We start from the raw sequence: 18,964 nt of genomic DNA, 5'->3' as shown, positions 1-18,964 counted from the left end.
ACTTCTCATTTTATTTGTCTGTTTGGACTTTAACAAGTAACTGATATTTTGCTTTGTTCAAATCAAAGCATCCTCAATGGACATAAACTTGGATATCAGCCAGGTGCGGTGGCTCACACCTGTAATCCCAGCACTTTGGGAGGCCGAGCCGGGCAGATCATGAGGTCAGGAGTTCGAGATCAGCCTGGCCAACAGTGAAACTCCATCTCTAAAAAAAGTACAAAAATTAGCCGGGCATGGTGGCGCATGCCTGTAGACCCAGCTACTTCGGAGGCTAAGGCAAGAGAATCACTTGAACCAGGGAGGTGGAGGTTGCAGTGAGCTGAAATTGGGCCACTACACTCCAGCCTGGGCCACAGAGCGAGACTCCATCTCAAAAAACAAACAAACAAACAAACAAACAAACCTGGATACCAACTTTATCTCAGGTGGTTCTACAGCTTTCTATGGTGGTAGAATGGTAACTACTGGGCCCCTGAAAAGTATATTATTCCCAAAAAAAAGGACATAAAGTCTGGATTAATTACAAGACGGACAGATACCAATAAGTGGGATATGAATGAATGCAACCAACATTGAGAACAGGTCATGAGAGCAGCAGGAATAAATACTACTTTCTACTTTTTTGTTCCAAATCTGAAATTCCAATTAATTCAGCTGAAAAGGTGTATTTTTGATGAGCAGCAGTGTCAAAGAGTGGACTGTGGAAAGATAAACCATATTCTCTGCTATGAAGAAGCTAGCTAAGATCAGTACTTTCTTCTGCCAAGCAGAAAGTTTCACATGGTCTCAAGTTCCAACAAGGCTACCATGTGCTACCAGTAGCATTATGCAATTCCCTTGGCACCTATATTCTGATGCCATTTGTGTTTGTAAGCAAGGACACTCTCACCACATAGTACCCAGTATTAAATATTCATTCAGGCAAACCGAATCCAGCAGCACATCAAAAAGCTTATCCACCATGATCAAGTGGGATTCATCCCTGGGATGCAAGGCTGGTTCAACATATGCAAATCAATAAACGTAATCCAGCATATAAACAGAACCAAAGACAAGAACCACATGATTATCCCAATAGATGCAGAAAAGGCCTTTGACACAATTCAACAGCTCTTCATGATAAAAACTCTCAATAAATTCGGTATTGATGGAATGTATCTCAAAATAATAAGAGCTATTTATGACAAACCCACAGCCAATATCATACTGAATGGGCAAAAACTGGAAGCATTCCCCTTGAAAACTGGCACAAGACAGGGATGCCCTCTCTCACCACTCCTGTTCAACATAGTGTTGGAAGTTCTGGCCGGGGCAATCAGGCAAGAGAAAGAAATCAAGGGTATTCAGTTAGGAAAAGAAGAAGTCAAATTATCCCTGTTTGCAGATGACATGATTGTATATTTAGAAAACCCCATCATCTCAGCCCAAAATCTCCTTGAGCTGATAAACAACTTGAGCAAAGTCTCAGGATACAAAATCAATGTGCAAAAATCACAAGCATTCTTATACACCAGTAACAGACAAACAGAGAGCCAAATCATGAATGAACTTCCATTCACAATTGCTTCAAAGAGAATAAAATACCTACGAATCCAACTTACAAGGGATGTAAAGGGCCTCTTCAAGGAGAACTACAAACCACTGCTCAATGAAATAAAAGAGGACACAAACAAATGGAAGAACATACCATGCTCATGGATAGGAAGAATCAATATTGTGAAAGAAATCAATACCGTGAAAAGGTAATTTAGTTTAATGAGATCCCATTTGTCAATTTTGGCTTTTGCTGCTGTTGCTTTTGGTGTTTTAGACATGAAGTCTTTGCCCATGCCTATGTCCTGAATGGTACTACTTAGGTTTTCCTCTAGGATTTTTATGGTATTAGGTCTAACATTTAAGTCTCTAATCCATCTTGAATTAATTCATAAACTAAAGAGCTTCTGCACAGCAAAAGAAACTACCATCAGAGTGAACAGGCAACCTACAGAATGGGAGAAAATTTTTGCAATCTACTCATCTGACAAAGGGCTAATATCCAGAACCTACAAAGAACTCAAACAAATTTACAAGAAAAAAACAAACAACCCCATCAAAAAGTGGGCAAAGGATATGAACAGACATTTCTCAAAAGAAGACATTCATACAGCCAACAGACACATGAAAAAATGCTCATCATCACTGGCCATCAGAGAAATGCAAATCAAAACCACAATGAGATACCATCTCACTCCAGTTAGAATGGTGATCATTAAAAAGTCAGGAAACAGGTGCTGGAGAGGATGTGGAGAAATAGGAACACTTTTACACTGTTGGTGGGATTGTAAACTAGTTCAACCATTATGGAAAACAGTATGGCGATTCCTCAAGGATCTAGAACTAGATGTACCATATGACCCAGCCATCCCATTACTGGGTATATACCCAAAGGATTATAAATTATGCTGCTATAAAGACACATGCACACGTATGTTTATTGCAGCACTATTCACAATAGCAAAGACTTGGAATCAACCCAAATGTCCATCAGTGACAGATTGGATTAAGAAAATGTGGCACATATACACCATGGAATACTATGCAGCCATAAAAAAGGATGAGTTTGTGTCCTTTGTAGGGACATGGATGCAGCTGGAAACCATCATTCTTAGCAAACTATCACAAGAACAGAAAACCAAACACCGCATGTTCTCACTCATAGGTGGGAACTGAACAATGAGATCACTTGGACTCGGGAAGGGGAACATCACACACCGGGGCCTATCATGGGGAGCGGGGAGGGGGGAGGGATTGCATTGGGAGTTATACCTGATGTAAATGACGAGTTGATGGGTGCAGCACACCAACATGGCACAAGTATACATATGTAACAAACCTGCACGTTATGCACATGTACCCTACAACCTAAAGTATAATAATAATAAATAAATTTTAAAAAAATAAAAAATAAAAAATAAAAAAATAAAAAAGAAAAGGTAATTTATAGATTCAATGCCATCCCCATAGTACAACTCATAGCAAGTCCAGTACTGCTGACATAACTCTACGTGATGTCAAGACTGTGCATTCTATACTTGTAGCAGATATACCAACATTGATACGATATTCTTGCCCCAAAATGCTTTCCTGAACCTAATTATGAGGGAAAAATTAGACAATCCAAATTGAGAAACCTCCAAAACAACTGGTATAGGTTATTCAAAAATATCAAAGTCATGTAAGGAAAAGACATGGGAACTGTATTAGATTAAAATACACTAAAAAGGCTCACCAAAGCAATCTGTGATGTTTGAGGTGAACACTCTCATGAAGTGTTATGCTGTCTGCAACATACACACAGTTCAGGGAAAAGGGGCTGTACATATGTGGCAATATGTTAATATTTAGGGTAAGATAGTGGAATGCAAAATGATGATATAATCAAAATCAGAGATTAACAGTACCAGTTGGTTTCAAAAGTAGCTGTAGCAATATTTTTTCTCATTTTCTGAAACTTCTTCAAATATTTAATTCTTCTTTACATCATAGAATAGTAATTTATGTTGCTGTCAAATGAAAAGCACTCTAGATAAATACTCACGAGAGCAGGTGGCAGTTTGCCACTCTAGACATTGTCCATAGGGAAAAGAGATGATATAGGCATTAGAGTCAACACATCGTTTCGTACTGCTGCACCACATACACTCCATGCCATTGCTTGTACAGTTGGAACATGATGTCCTTAGAGAGCATGGCTTTTTGCATGGCCTCGCATTTTGATTTGGACTAACTGGAATAAATAAACAAATACAATAATTTCATTTTTAACTTCATGTTAACACAATTGTATGGGTTTTCTTTGCTTTGCTGTTCAGAGCATGTTTCAATTAAGCCAACTTTGGCATTATAATATGATGAGGTAAATAAAAACAAAGGTGATATATCAATACTTCTCAAATGTTTTATTAAATTTGAAAATGTACAACTTCTTTGATATTTTTAATTATTTACAAAGTAAAGTTGTATAATTTTAAATATTATAAGTAGTAATGTAATCTATGACCTAGTTTGTATACTAGCAGTGTTTACTTTCCCAGCCACAATGTTTTCCCAGCCACAATGTTTTCCATAACATTCCACATCTTACAAAGTAAATGTCCCATAAGTGAACACATCTCTGATATAAACAAAGAATAAAAATACAGCTTATCATAAAATATTACACAAGATACAATATTTATCACAGCCTTTAGGATGACTATTATTTTAAAATAATAGGAAATAAATATTGGCAAGGATGCAGAGACATTGAAACCTTTGTTCACTGCTGGTGGGAATGTATACAGCCTCTGAGAAAAACAGTATGGTGATTCCTCAAAAATTTCAACACAGAATTGCCACATGATTTTGCAATTCTGCTTCTGCCTATATACCCCAAAGAAGTGAAAGCAAGAAGCTGAACAGATGTTCATACATCCACATTCATGGCAGCATTACTCACAAGAGCCAAAAGGTAGAAGCAACCCAAGTATCCACTGATAGATGAAGGGATGAACAAAATGTAGTATATACATATAATGTAATACTGCTCAGCCTTAAAAAGGAAGGAAATTCTCATACATCCTACAACATGGTGAAATACTAAAGACATTATGCTAAGGGAATTAGCCAGTCACATAGGACGTATACTATATGATTCCACCATATGAGGTATCTGAAGTAGTAAATTCATAGAGACAGAAAGTAGAATAGTAGTTGCTAGGGACTGTAGGGGGTGGGGTGGAGGAAACACAGTTATTGTTTAATGGGTACATATTTTTAGTTTTGCAAAATGTAAAAAGTTCTGGAGATAAACAGTGATGATGTTTGTACAACAGTGCCAAAGTACTTAATGCCATTGAATTGGCATTAAAATACATTTAAAATGGTTAAAATGGTAAGTTTTAAGCATATTGTACCATGATAAAAATATAACATTTAAAAGAAAATAATTTCATATTCCTTTCTCACTTAACAAAAATCCATTTCAGAAGATGTAACAAAAATGTTTCTTTTTACTTGATAACTGAAATATGTCTACAAGAGTAAAAGGAGTCCCAATTAAACAAATCTTCTTCCCAAACACTATCATGATAAGTGAAAGACATTAATGAATTAAGAATAGATTATTGCTATATTGTAAGTAACTACAACCATATATTCATAATCTCACTATTTGAACCAACAGAGATTGCATAAAATAATAATATTATGTTATTTTCACAAGTTAATGCTGAGATCACTAATAGTAAGTGGGGAAGAATGTGTATAAAAATAAAATTTATATAAATATCAGAGAATCAGACTACACCCTAGAAGGAAGGAATGAGAAGATGGATTGGAAACATACTTTTAAAGGAATGCTAATTTACTGGACTACTTACCAACAGGTTTTTCACAGACAAAGCCATTTACCATAGATGTACAAGGATTAACTTTTAAGCCTGCCACTGCAGCCCTTTCTAGATATGCACAAAACCCAGAATCATTGGGTTCACCAGGAAGCCACTGTAGTGTTGTGTTTGTAAAAGGAGACATGTCTTCCCATCCCCAGTAGGATACATTGATCTTGCGCAAGCCTACCCAAGGTGATACTTTCTGTAAACAACAGGAAAAGGGGCATTCAAAGAAAGTTAGATGTAAAAATATGCCATGTTCCTTAGCAAATGGTTCATTATTATTAAAAATTATATTTGAAGATATATATAAAACTGCCTTTCTAATGAGTTTTAGTACTAAGAATAATTAACAATTATAGCATAGTTTGGAGAATGATGTAGAATAGAACACTGTTTTTAAAACACAGGTTTTATGTTTAGCTACATGATTGGCATCATTTATTTAGCCTTCGCGAACCTCAGTTTCCTCTTCTATCAAATGGAGATATAATTATCTATCTGATAAGGCAGGATTATTTAAAAACTTAACATATTGTTATTGCTGCTGCTGCTTCTATTACTATTACTACTATCAATGTAATCAGTTGAAGGATTAAGATTCTAAAGATAAATTGTCATTATCTGCACTGTGAAAATAGAAAATAAAATCAACAAACAGTATATAGAGTCTGAGTGAAGTCTTCATAACAAGACTTAGCAAAAAGACTTAAAGAAGAGTAACTGCCTCTCTCTTAGCTTAGACCTCTACATATAAATTTGGGCTTCTATATGATTTTTAGATAAATTAATGTCATATAATTTTATTAATAAAAAACTAAAATAATAAAATATGATGCTTGGGCCTAAAATTTAACTAAAATTGACAAATACCACATAACTATTCTTAATGCTGTAAGTAATATTTCAAAATTAGCTTGAAATGAACATCTTTACCATATTTATAACCTTAATAATTACTCAATTTTAAAATGTTATTCTTATATTAAAAAGTGATATATTCATGATCCGAATTACTAATCTTTATAAATTTTTTTAGATTATAAACACCTCTATTTTAATATATATATATACACATATTTTCCTAAATACTAAGCTACCAATATTATATTACAATGTGAAATGATTTCAAAACTCCCCATTGTTCTTTTTTTTTTTTTTTTTTAACATTACAGAGTATCAGGACAGAGAAAAATGTTTCTCCACCTTGCACATTAGCAACATGGAAATAAGATATTTGTATCCAGTATATATTCTAGTTATGATGTGTATATGGTCCTAGAGATCTTAAAAGATAGCCATACACCTAGAAATGTGTGCAGTGTACAAATACAATAAAGTTCACATAGTAAACACTCGACAAATGTTTCTTGAATAAAATTTAAATATAAATTCTTGTTATGACAATAAATCTCATATTGCCCAAGTACTGTACACATAGTAGGTAATCAATAAATTTTGCTAAACAAAATTCATTAGAATAAAGATTGCTATCTTCCATCATCTGCACAGTGCCTGAAACAAAGATGGTGCTTAATAAATAATGTTTCTAATTATAAAAATACACATGCTGCTTCACATTGTGATCAGTATATATTTCATATATTATTCTGAAAAATATTTTGATAAGCAAAAAGCTAAAACATTCTTACAGCTCTTGATAATAACAGCAGGAGTCAATTCAACATAGATATTTCAGATTAACAACTGTGTTTCACATGACAGCAATTCTGCCTATATCCCTGAACTATCTATAGTCAAGACAAGTCATTCAAAATGAAATATTACTCCCTAACTCATCATGATAAAAATCTGAGAGGAAGAGGAGGAAAACAGAAAAACAAAGCTGCTGATAAAACATTTAAAGTAACTATTACTCAGTAAATGAACTGGATAGGCAGTTCATTATCTTATGTAAGATAAATAACTATATCATGAAAATTTCCTGCAGCACACCATAAATCACTGTAACATTTCATTAGCCATTTCCGATAAGTAAATGATCATTTGACCCAAGATATCTCCATAAAGTGAATGAATTTGTCGATCTTTATTTGCCAAAGAAAGGTTGTCTTAAGTTTATATAACTGCAATGACTCAGAATTCATTTTATATAAAGATATGCATAATTGAATGTCACCTTGCAGAAGTCTCCACCTTTGAAATCTTGCTAAAGCTCAGCTTTCTGATAAAGCAAAACATTCTTCATTTACAGGATGCTAGCTAGCATCACATTCCTTAGCAAATGAAACTTTTGAATGCGTGATGAACTTATCAAGTCTAAGTTCATCACGCATTCAAAATAATTATTAGTTCCATCATTATTTTTCATAATAATAGGCAAGAAAAAACGAACACTAACATAAGAATCTTGAAATATGCAATCTCAAAAAAGTACATTTCAAGGTTATATTGTAAGAACTAAAAACAATATGTCTTAAGCAAGAAAAAAAGCAACAGAATTATAATATCAAATACCAGTACTTTCTAAATATCAGGAAATTTGAATCTGCCAATAATAAGCTCTGCATAAGTGGAAGGTAGTGAGAACTAATTTTCACATGTTCATTGGTAATAGCCCCTTATTTTTTGTAGTAAAAGAAATAAATTGGCATCACAAGAATATAGACAGATTTTAACTCATGTTGTTTGTCCCATATGCTAAAGTAAAACTTTACAAATACACCTTGTCACATTCTTCAAAAAAATATTATAAAACTGATAGGTCTCTCCTACATGCTACCTCATATATCTTATCCTCTAGCCATGAAGCCGGCAGCTCTCAAGACAAGTTGAGAGAAAAGACATAGGCATTTCTCTGGACTCTTTACCAATATTTTCATGTGCTGGCCAACTCTGAATCCTGTGAGACATAGCTAGGGCACTCCTCTAGGAAATTATTCTTAGGTCCACATTACTGGTTAGATGCCTACCCCTTATCTTCATATATCACCCTATGTGCATCTGTCATTGCAATTATCACATTTCAGTATAATTGTGTTTGTTTCTCTCTCCACTAAGCTCTTTGAGAACAGCAATTGTCTTTTGATCTTTGTAATCTCAGAAAGCAGTAGATTGCCAAGTACACTGAAAGTGCTCAATAAATGTATACTAAATGAATAACTACTGGTCTATCCTTCACAGAAAAATAGTTACAGTTCACAGAGAAGTAGTTTTCTGAATCAACTAATATGATTAGTATAGTTTTTCTTTACCCTATTAATGCCAGACCAAAAAAAAAAAAATTGTATAAGGCCAAGAAGTACCGTATTGCAATATCTACCTCAAAATATTTGAATATTTATAAAAGTCAAAGGATAAAACTAATTCATCAGTTTTATTCATGGGGAAGAGGGCTTTGGCTGTACAGACAGAAACTGGGGATAGAAATTAGATTATCCATTACTGATATTCATGAGAAATATACATGCTAATATTAATACATTTCATCACAAAAATTAGGGTTGGCAGTAACAGTGGATTGAGTGTCCATACAAAAATTTCAGGAGTGATGTCAGCATCTTGTCTGACTAGAGACACCTGGTACTCATCCCTTCCACAGGAGAGGATTGAGACAATGAATAAAGAGCTACGCTTTGACTGGAGTGTCGAAGGGAGAGTGCTGGAGTGCAGTGGGGGAGTAGAGATTCACCTGCAGTGAATGCAAGTCCAGAAAGGCAGCGTGGAGGCACCCAGCCTTTGTCCTGTCTTCTCCACCTGGATTGGATCTGTTCAGGATCAGCAGTGACTTCCTGTTATAGGGACTAGGTAAGCAGATGATCTCCACTAGCCCCCAGTGCTACCACAAACACCTACAATCTTTACTACAGAAGAATCCCACAGTCCTTACAAGTTCTGAGCCCAGTTTAGAAAGCTGCCAGGAATTCCCTCAGCTGCACTGCCCTCAATTAAGAATACAAGGTGTGCACTTCTCATTCCCTACTCAAGCCCTGTGAGCCAAGATGCCGCAGCATGGTGCCATCTTGAGACCAGAACCACCTCTGGAGTGTACCTTGCTCAAGTGTCCAGTAGCCTCTGCACCTCTCCAGTACTGCAGTTCATTTTCATTCCACCAAGCCCACACAGGTGGCTGAATGCCACAACCCCAGCTGAATGAAGCCTAGGTCCAGGATTGGCTGTGACTCTGGTCCTACACAGTAGGGAAATCAATCCCCACCACTGCACTTTTGAGCCAAAGGAATGGTCTGGCAGTCCCACACAGGACAATGCGGTCCTTGAGCCAGCCGAGCCAGCCAAACCAGTGCATGCCCTCCCCCAAGCAGGAGAGGCCCTTGAGCCTCTGTGCAGCTAATATGCCCCTAGGCTAGAGGAGCGGCTACATGCCTGCACTCAGGGCCTGAGAAACAGCCACACTGCAACCTCTCCAGGCAGGCCCTTGGCCTGCCTAACAGCCCTACACTGGCAATCAGGGCCTAGAAACAGTTCCACAGGCTGCCACTGTTGGGCATGCCTCCATGCAATACAAGCAGCCAGAAGTCCACATCCAGCACCTGAGAAACAGCCCTACAGGCCACCCCTGGCAGGCACACCCACAGGCTAGCCAGGAAGCCATATAAGCATATCCTGGGCCTGAGACACCCCCATGAGGCATTCCCAGCAGATATTCCCCCAAGCCAGCCGAGCAGCAATGCACCTACATCCCGGGATTAAGAAATAGCCCTGTGGGTTGTTCCTGGCAAGCAAGCCCCCAGGACAGCCAAGGAGCCTTGAACCTGTCTCCTGGGCCTGAAAAACAGGCCCAAAGGCCATCCCTAGAAAACATGTTTCCAGGCCAACCGAGCAGCTATACACTCATATCTTAAGCTTGAAAAACAATCTCATAGGTTGTTCCTGGCAGGCCAGCCCCCAGGTCAGCCAAGTGACTACATGCCTATGCTCTCACAGCGAGAGTCCTGTGGCCTCAACCCCAGCAAGCCAGAATGCAAGTTGCCCTACCCACTGTGGGTACTCACATGCCCATGACCTGAGAAACAGCAAGGTGAGCACACTCTCCAACAGAGCCACACCACCACTGCTACAAACTGTCTTTGCTAAGGCTACTAAGACACTTGAAAATGTCACTAGTATGTCACTAGTGTGGACTAGAGCTAAAGAAACTACATGGAGACTACACTACTGCATCTACCTAGAACCAATACCAATACACCCCATTGAACTAATACGCCAAGACCCATTCATACTAATAACTCTTTCCATACAAAACCTACTCCATAAAATTGGAAGAATTTTATGTAGGAATTCCTACATAAAATGTAGGAATATATCAAACAAGAAAAAGCAAAAAAAAAAGGTATCTCCAAAGGAAAACAATATTTCTCCAGTAATAGAACCCAACATAAGTAAACATATGAAATAGCAGAAAGAAAATTCAAAATAATCTGAAGGAACTTCAGTGAGATATAGGAGAATACAGATAGATAATTCAACAAAATAAGGAAAACAATTCATAATTTGAATGAAAAATTCAACAACAGAGATATCAGGAAAAAAAGAACAAAATAAATCCTAGATCTGAAGAATTCAATGAATAAAATTTTTAAAATGCAACAGAGAGCTTCAACCACAGACTTGACTAAGCAGAAAAAAATAATTACTCTTTCTTATTTTTAATAGAGATGGGTTCTTGCTATGTTGCCTAGGCTAGCCTCGATCTCCTGGGCTTACAAGCGGTCCTCCTACCTCAGCGTCCCAAGTAGCTGGGACTACAGTTTCACACCACCATGCCCAGCTAGAAGAATTACTGGACTTAAAAGCAAATAACACAGGCAACAAAAATAAAATAGAATATGGAGTGAAGAAGGCCTACATTTATAAGAAACCATTTAGTGAAAACCTATTTGTATTATAGGCACTACAAAAAGAGAACAGAAGGAAACAGGTGTCTAGAAATATTTAATAAATCACTTGAAAATTTCCCAAGTCTTCAGAAAGAAATGGACATCCAGGTGGAGGAAGCTTAAAGAACAACAAATAGATTCAGGCTATACAGGTCCTCTCCAATGTACACAATCCTCAAATCATCAAAAATCAAACACAAAGAAAGAATTCTAAAAGCAGCAAGAGAAAAGCATAAAGTCAGATACAGGAAAATCCCCACTACAGCAATAGTAAATTTCTTAGCAGAAACCATAAAGGCCAAGAGGAATGGAAAGATATATTCAAACTATTGAGAAGAAAAATAAAACTGTCAACCACAAATATTATACCCAGCAAAGCTATCCTTCAGAAATTAAGGAGAAATAATATCTTTCACAGACAAAATCTAATGAAATTCATTACCAATAGACTAGCCTTACAATAAATGCTCAAAGGAGCCTAACATCTAGAACCGAAATGATGATAACCACCATCATGAACACATACAAAATTATAAAACTCACTGGTAGAGCAAATATACTAAGGAGAAAGAGAAAAGAAATAAAACTGTATCACTACAGAAAGTCATGTAAACACAAAAATAAACAATAAGAGAGGAAGAAAGGAACAAAGAATAGAAAGGATATACAAAGGAAGAAAAGATGTACGAAAATCAGAAAACAACCAACAAATCGACAGGAATATTTTTCACCTTCCAATAATAACCTTGAAAGTAAATAAATTCCCTTACATAAAAGATATAGACTGTCTGAAGGCATTTTTTTTTTAATAACTAACAATATGCTGCCTACAAGAAACTTATCTCACCTGTAAAGATACACATAAATTAAAAGTGAAGGGATGAAAAAAGACATTCCATGCAAACAGAAAGCAAAAGTGAGCAGGAGTAGCTACACTTATATCAGACAAAGCAGACTTTAAGTCAAAAGCTGTAAAAGAGATAAAGAAGCATATTATACAATAAGAAAGGGATTAATTCAGTAAGAGACAATAAATTGTAAATATACATGCACCCAACGCTGGAGCACTTAGATATGTAAGGAAAATACTATTAGATATAAAAAGAGAAATATGCCCCAAAACAATAATACTTGGATACTTCAGCACCATGCTCTCAGTACTGGACAGATGATCTAGATAGAAAATCAACAAAGAAACATCAGATTTAAACTGCAGCATAAACCAAATGGACCTAACAGACATTTACAGAACATTGTACTGCAGAACACACATACTCTTCATCAGCACGTGGAACATTCTCCAGGAATGACCACATATGGTAGAACACAAAACAAATATCAACAAATTTTTAAAAATCAAAATCATACCAAGTATCTTACATGACCCCAATGGAATAAAAACAGACTTTAATAAAAACAGGAACATTCAAAACAATATGAATAAATTAAAATTAAACAATATAGCCCTCAATTAACACTGGGTGAAGAAAGAAATTAAGAATGAAATTTAAAAATTACTTGAGACAGCTGAAAATAGAAACACAACATAGCAAAGCCTATAGAATATAGCAAAAGTCATACTAAGAAGTTTATAGTAATAAATATATACATCAAAAAAAGAGCAATTTCAAATAAACACCCTAATGTTGCATCACAAAGAATTAACAAAGTAAGAAAAAAACCAAATCCAAAATTAGAAGAAGGAAAAAAAAAAAATCACGGCAATCACGATCTTTATTGAAATGAAATCAGGACTAAAATAACACAGACGATCAATGCCAGAAAATGTCGGTCTTGTTCAAAAAATAAAGAAAACTGATAAACCATTTGCTAGACTAAATAATAAAGAAAGAGAGAAGACCCAAATAAATAAAACCAGAAGTGAAAAAGGAGACATTAAAATAACACAGAAACATAAAGGGTCATTAGAGACCACTATGAACAACTATATTTCAAGAAATTGAAAACTCACAGGAAATGAATAAATTTCTGGACATATGCAACTTAGAAACTGAACCCAAAAGAAACAGAAAAATTGAAAATACCAACAAAATTCATGATTTTGAATGAGTGATGAAAAGTCTCACAATAAAGAAAAGTCCAGGACCAGATGGCGTCACTGCTGAATTCTACCAAACCTTTCAAAAACAATTAAAACGAATTTTTCTCAAATTATTTCAAAGAACTGAAGGAGAGTGGATTTTCTTAACTCATTCTATGAGGTCAGCATAACACTGACACCAAAACCAGACAAGGACATTAAAAAAAAAACCTAGAGGCCAAAATCTCTAATGAACATATGCAACAATGCTCAACAAAATATTAGCAAACTAGCAAAATGAATCCAACAACATCAGAACAATACACACCACGACCCAGAAGAATTTATCCAAGGGCTATAAGGATGATTCAACCTACACAAATTAATGAACATCAAATATCACATCAATAGAAGGACAAAAACCATACGATCATCTCAATAGATGCAGCAAAAGCAATCAACAGAATTCAACATCTCATCAAGATAAAAACTTAAATTAGGTATTTATATAGGAATTACCTAATTTAGGAAGGAAATGAATAAATAAATACCTTTATTTAGGAAGGAATGTACCTGAAAATAATAAAGGCCATGTATGACAAACCCACAGCTAACATCATACTGAACAGGAAAAGCTAAAAGCCTTTATTCTAAGAATTGGAACAAGACAAGGATGCCCATTCTCACCACAATTATTTAACATAGCACTATAAGTTCATGGCCAGGGCAGTTAGGCAACAGAAGAAATAGAAGACATTCAAATTGAAACCGAAGAAGTCAAAGTGTCCCTGTTTATAGATGGCATGATCTTATACAGAGAAAAACTTTAAGACTCTTATACAAGAGCCAGAAAGAAATTATTTAGGCAGATAGTGAGAGTAACAGACTCCTCAGCAAGCCTTCCCTTTTAACAAAAAGCAGCTCCAAAATCATTATTTTTCTAACAAAGAGCAGCCTGTGAAATTGAGCTGCAGACACAGATAAGAAAGCTGGACGCTTACACGGGTGAATGCCGGCAGCTGTGCCAATAGTTTGTAAAGGCTACCTGGGGGCCAGGCATGTTCATCATGGAGACTCCATCTTCCCTTTTCTTTGTCAACCATGTGTACAGTAAAGGAACAGGCAACATGGCACTGGTGCAGTAGAGAACCCATCTGCATAATAAAAGATTAGGGTAGGGCAGCCAGCTTCTTCACTCACTATGTAAATGGCACATCTGGTCAGATCAATCTTTTGGGCTCTATGTAAATCAGACACCACCTCCTTAAGCGTGTCTATAAAACTCCATACATTTCACCACAGAACCACAAGACCCATTCTGGAGCCCCTCTCTCTCTGCAGGAGAGAAAGGTTTTCTCTTTCCTTCACCTATTAAACCTCTGCTCTTTTTTGGCTAGGGGACTGCAGTTTCATTCTTGTCCCCCAGGCTAGGGTACAGTGGCGCAACCTTGGCTCACTGTAACCTCCGCCTCCCAGATTCAAGCAATTCTCCTGCCTCAGCCTCTGGAGTGGCTGGCATTACAGGGGCCCGCCACCAGGCCCAGCTAATTTTTTGTTTTTTTAGTAGAGATGGCGTTTCACCTTGTTGGTCAGGCTGGTCTCAAACTCCTGATCTCAGGTGATCCACCCGCCTCAGCCTCTCAAAGTGCTGGGATTACAGGCGTGAGCCACCATGCCTGGCAACCTCTGCTCTTAATTTCACTCCTTGTGTGTCCCCGTCCTTGATTTCCCTGGTGTAAGGCAAAGAGCTTAGGGTATTACCATAGAGGAATGACACCACTTCAACTCTACCAGAAAACCCTTAGTACTACTGATAAAGTAATTCAGCGAAGTTTCAGGATACAAAATCAACACACAAAAGTAGCACTTCTATACACAAACAACAAACTATGTGGAAAATAAATCAAGAAGGTAACACCATTTACAATACTATAAAAAATTAAAATACTTAGAATTAATTTAACCAAGGAGGTAAAAGACCTCTACAAAAAAAAAAAAAAAAAAAAAAAAAAAAAACTACAAAACACTAATTAAAGAAATTGAGGCCGGGCGCTGTGGCTCACGCCTGTAATCCCAACACTTTGGGAGGCCGAGACGGGAGGATCACGAGGTCAGGAGATCAAGACCATCCTGGCTAACACGGTGAAACCCCGTCTCCACTAAAAACACACAAACAAAAAATTAGTGGGACGTGGTGGCTGGCACCTGTAGTCCCAGCTAGTCGGGAGGCTGAGGCAAGAGAATGGCGTGAGCCCAGGAGGCGGAGCTTGCAGTGAGCTGAGATGGCGCCACTGCACTCCAGCCTGGGCAACAGAGTGAGACTCCATCTCAAAAAAAAAAAAAAAGAAAAGAAAAAAAGAAATTGAAGAGGATCCAAACAAATGGAACAACATTCCATGCAAATGGATCAGAAGACTTAATATTGTTAAAACAACCATGCTACTCAAAGCAATCTACAGACTCAATGCACTACCTATAAAATACCAATGACATTGTTCACTGAAATAGGAAAAGCAATCCTAAAATTGTATGGAACAAAAAAGAGCCCTAATAGCCAAAGCAATCCTGAGCAAAATGAACAAAGCTAGAGCTATCAAACTACCAGGCTTCAAAATACACTACTAAGTTGTAGTAAACAAAACAGCATGGTACTGGTATAAAAACACATACACCAATGGAAGAGAATAGAGAAGCCATAAATAATTCACATAGCTGCAGCCAGCTGATTTTTGACAATTACACCAAGAACATGCATAGGGGAAAAGATAATATCTTCAATAAATGGTGTTAGAAAAACTGAACCTCTATATGCATTAGAATTAAACTAGACCCCCACCTCTTACCTACACACAAAAAAAAATGGATCAAAGAACTAAATTTAAGGCCCAAAGCAATAAAACTACTAGAAGAAACCATAGGAAAATCTCCAGGAATGGGTTTATGAAAAGATTTTATGAACAAGACTTCAAAAGCACAGGAAACAAAAGCAAAAATAAACAAATGGGATTATATAAAAATAAAAAGCTTCTGCACAGCAAAGGAAACAATCAACACAGTGAAAAGACAACCTACAGAAAGGGAGATTATATGGTTTGGCTGTGTCCCCATCCGTATCTCATCTTGAATTACCATCTTGAAGTACACTTGCTACTAAGTTGTAGAAATAAGCGTATGTCCAGATTTTATGCTCTCCACCATTTTGATAGGCTATCTACAACGCTTCTTTAAAGTAAGCTGTACCAAGCAAGTATTAATTTGTTTCTATATAGCAAGTAATTGGTAACATAGTCATCTCTCTCTATCCATGGAGGATTAGTTCCAGGTCCCTTGTGAATTCTAACATCCATAAATATCACATCCCTTACGTGATATAAAATGGCATAGTATTCCAAGTAACCTATCCATATCCTCCCATATACTTTAAATCATCTCTAGATTATTACTGAATACAACATAAATGTTACTGAATAGCTGTTATGCTGTATTGTTTAGGGACTAATGGCAAGAAAAAAAAGTCTGTACATGTTCAGTACAGACACAACCATACTTTTTAAAAATATTTTTCATTTGCAGTTGGCTGACTCCATGAATGAGGAACTCACAGATACAGAGGATCGACTATAATTGCTCTGAAAAGTTTTCAAGCAAAAATTCTTTCTGCCACACTATACCAAGTGGAGTTATAATTCTTAAATTATACATACTCTTTAAGTGTATTTATTCATATAAGATGACTCTGGTAAGGTAATACAGTGGTGTGCTCTGCAAAAAGTGATAATTTATAAACCATTATTACCTTATTACTTATACAAAATAAGTCTTCTGTCAATTCACTTGAGAAATCAATTTTACTTTTATTTCCAAAATTAGCAAAATAATGTATTTAAAAAAAAAAAACATTTCAAATAATTATGAGATTATCATAGCATATTTCCATAATGTAAAAAAGTAGAAATGTTACCTGTTGTGTATATTTCTGTATTTCATCCAGAACAAATTCTACTTCTTTTGAGGTTGTTAATGAAGCAAGATTTCCACTAAGACTATAGCAATAAAGTTTTGCATTGTCATAGTTTTCTCCACTGGCATTGATTCTAAGACAAGCATCCCCAATATGACTCCATCCTTCTCCACAAAGATGAGCTAGTAAAAAAAAAATATGTCTCAGTTTTAGATGACCAAAAATCAAATGTATTTTTCAATCATTTCAGAATACTTCTGTATTTAAATTATTTTTGAAATAAAACATATTAAATATCTCAATATAATATTTCAAATAAATTTTTTCTAATAGTTTGATAGAGAATGAAAGCAGAACATCCCAATTTTTTCTTTAAATCTTAAATATGAGATAAATCATGGCTCTATGACATCTGTTAAATGTGTTGACTGCTAGGTTTTCTGTGTAACATCTGGTATATTGGCATATGGTATTTCAATAAGTAAAATCACTACTATATTTATGTCCCAAGGTCTAGTTTACATAAGACAAGATTACTTTAATAGAAGAACAACAAGCTTATACCAAATGCAGTTTCAAAGTTACTCCTATAAGTAAAGCTAATTGACCTCTAAATCTAATTTCCATAGCTCAGGTGTATCGTTGTGATATAAGTTGGGTTCTCTGATTCTTTCATAAGTATGGGTAGAGAAGTCTCATTTCACTTATGATTAGTAAAGGAGCTATGATCTTTCCTTACTAATGTTTATTTTTATACAATTATTCATGTCTCTCTAAAGATGAAACATATTATTCAGTAATAGTGGTTTATCTATAGAATCCAAATTGAACTTGAAACACTGTTTTCTAAAACACAAGTTTATATAATAAATACATTAATAAGGCTGAACTGTAGCGTGCACTAATTAACAATAGTGTTTCATTAATATACTGATCTATAAAGTTAGACTACATTTTAGTTTCTACATCACATGAAATGTATTCGCACCTCTGGCCCTGTGTGAAGGACCTTGGATATACTGCTGCAACTATTATAAAATTGTTTTAAAGCAGCTGTTTTAAAATTTTTGGTCTTTAAGTCTTAAAAATTATTGAGGGTCCCACAGAACTTTTCTTTATGCATGCTATATCTACTGATTTGGAGCATTTTAAAATGAAAAATGGTTTTAAAATTAAAAATGGTAACTTTAACAAATACAAGTATTTATTTAAAATAATAATTTTAAACCCCACTATAAATTCACTCTTCAGCTGCTGAGATGTCTTGCTCCCTATGGTATACAAATAGGCCCAAAGGAAATGTATCCTCAAATTCTCTTCCTGAGGGAAAGTAGCTGACAATTCAAATTAGACCTCAGCATCAAAAAATAAAGGATTAATGAATGAATAGAGGATGGAGAGGCAGAGAGATCAGAGATAACACAAAGAGAGCAATATGTTAATTGTAGAATCTAGAATGTAGGCGTTTGGTGTACTCTCCACAATTATTTCTGTTTTTCAATATTTGAAATATTTCAGAACAAAATGTTGAAGGGGAACATTGAAACTTAATAGCATATTTTATTTTTATTGTTTTATGTTTTTGTAAATGTCTTTTAATATTTGGCATTTGACAGCTATATTCTCATACCTTCTTCTACATTCATTTTATAGGAATAGCATACATCAGATAGCCTTTATAAAACTCCAT

General features: G+C 35.7%; 1 protein-coding gene across 3 annotated transcripts in view; it reads right to left on the bottom strand.

Annotated features, from left to right (window-relative positions):
• ATRNL1 (attractin like 1) overlaps nucleotides 1–18,964 on the bottom strand; it is an 809,729-nt gene that overhangs the window by 605,245 nt on the left and 185,520 nt on the right. For all 3 annotated transcript variants that reach the window (XM_038008819.2, XM_073019389.1, XM_007964178.3), the window contains exons 15-17: nucleotides 17,275–17,456; nucleotides 5,403–5,616; nucleotides 3,581–3,769 (exon numbers count right to left, since the gene is read on the bottom strand). In XM_038008819.2, the coding sequence (XP_037864747.1) occupies nucleotides 3,581–3,769; nucleotides 5,403–5,616; nucleotides 17,275–17,456 (585 nt within the window). The remainder of the gene's footprint in view (nucleotides 1–3,580; nucleotides 3,770–5,402; nucleotides 5,617–17,274; nucleotides 17,457–18,964) is intronic.

This window comes from Chlorocebus sabaeus, chromosome 9 (assembly GCF_047675955.1).
Source record: "Chlorocebus sabaeus isolate Y175 chromosome 9, mChlSab1.0.hap1, whole genome shotgun sequence".
NCBI classification, from domain to species: domain Eukaryota; kingdom Metazoa; phylum Chordata; class Mammalia; order Primates; family Cercopithecidae; genus Chlorocebus; species Chlorocebus sabaeus.
The sequence above is the reverse complement of the archived record's forward strand: the minus strand, read 5'-3'. Positions and strand labels throughout refer to the sequence as shown.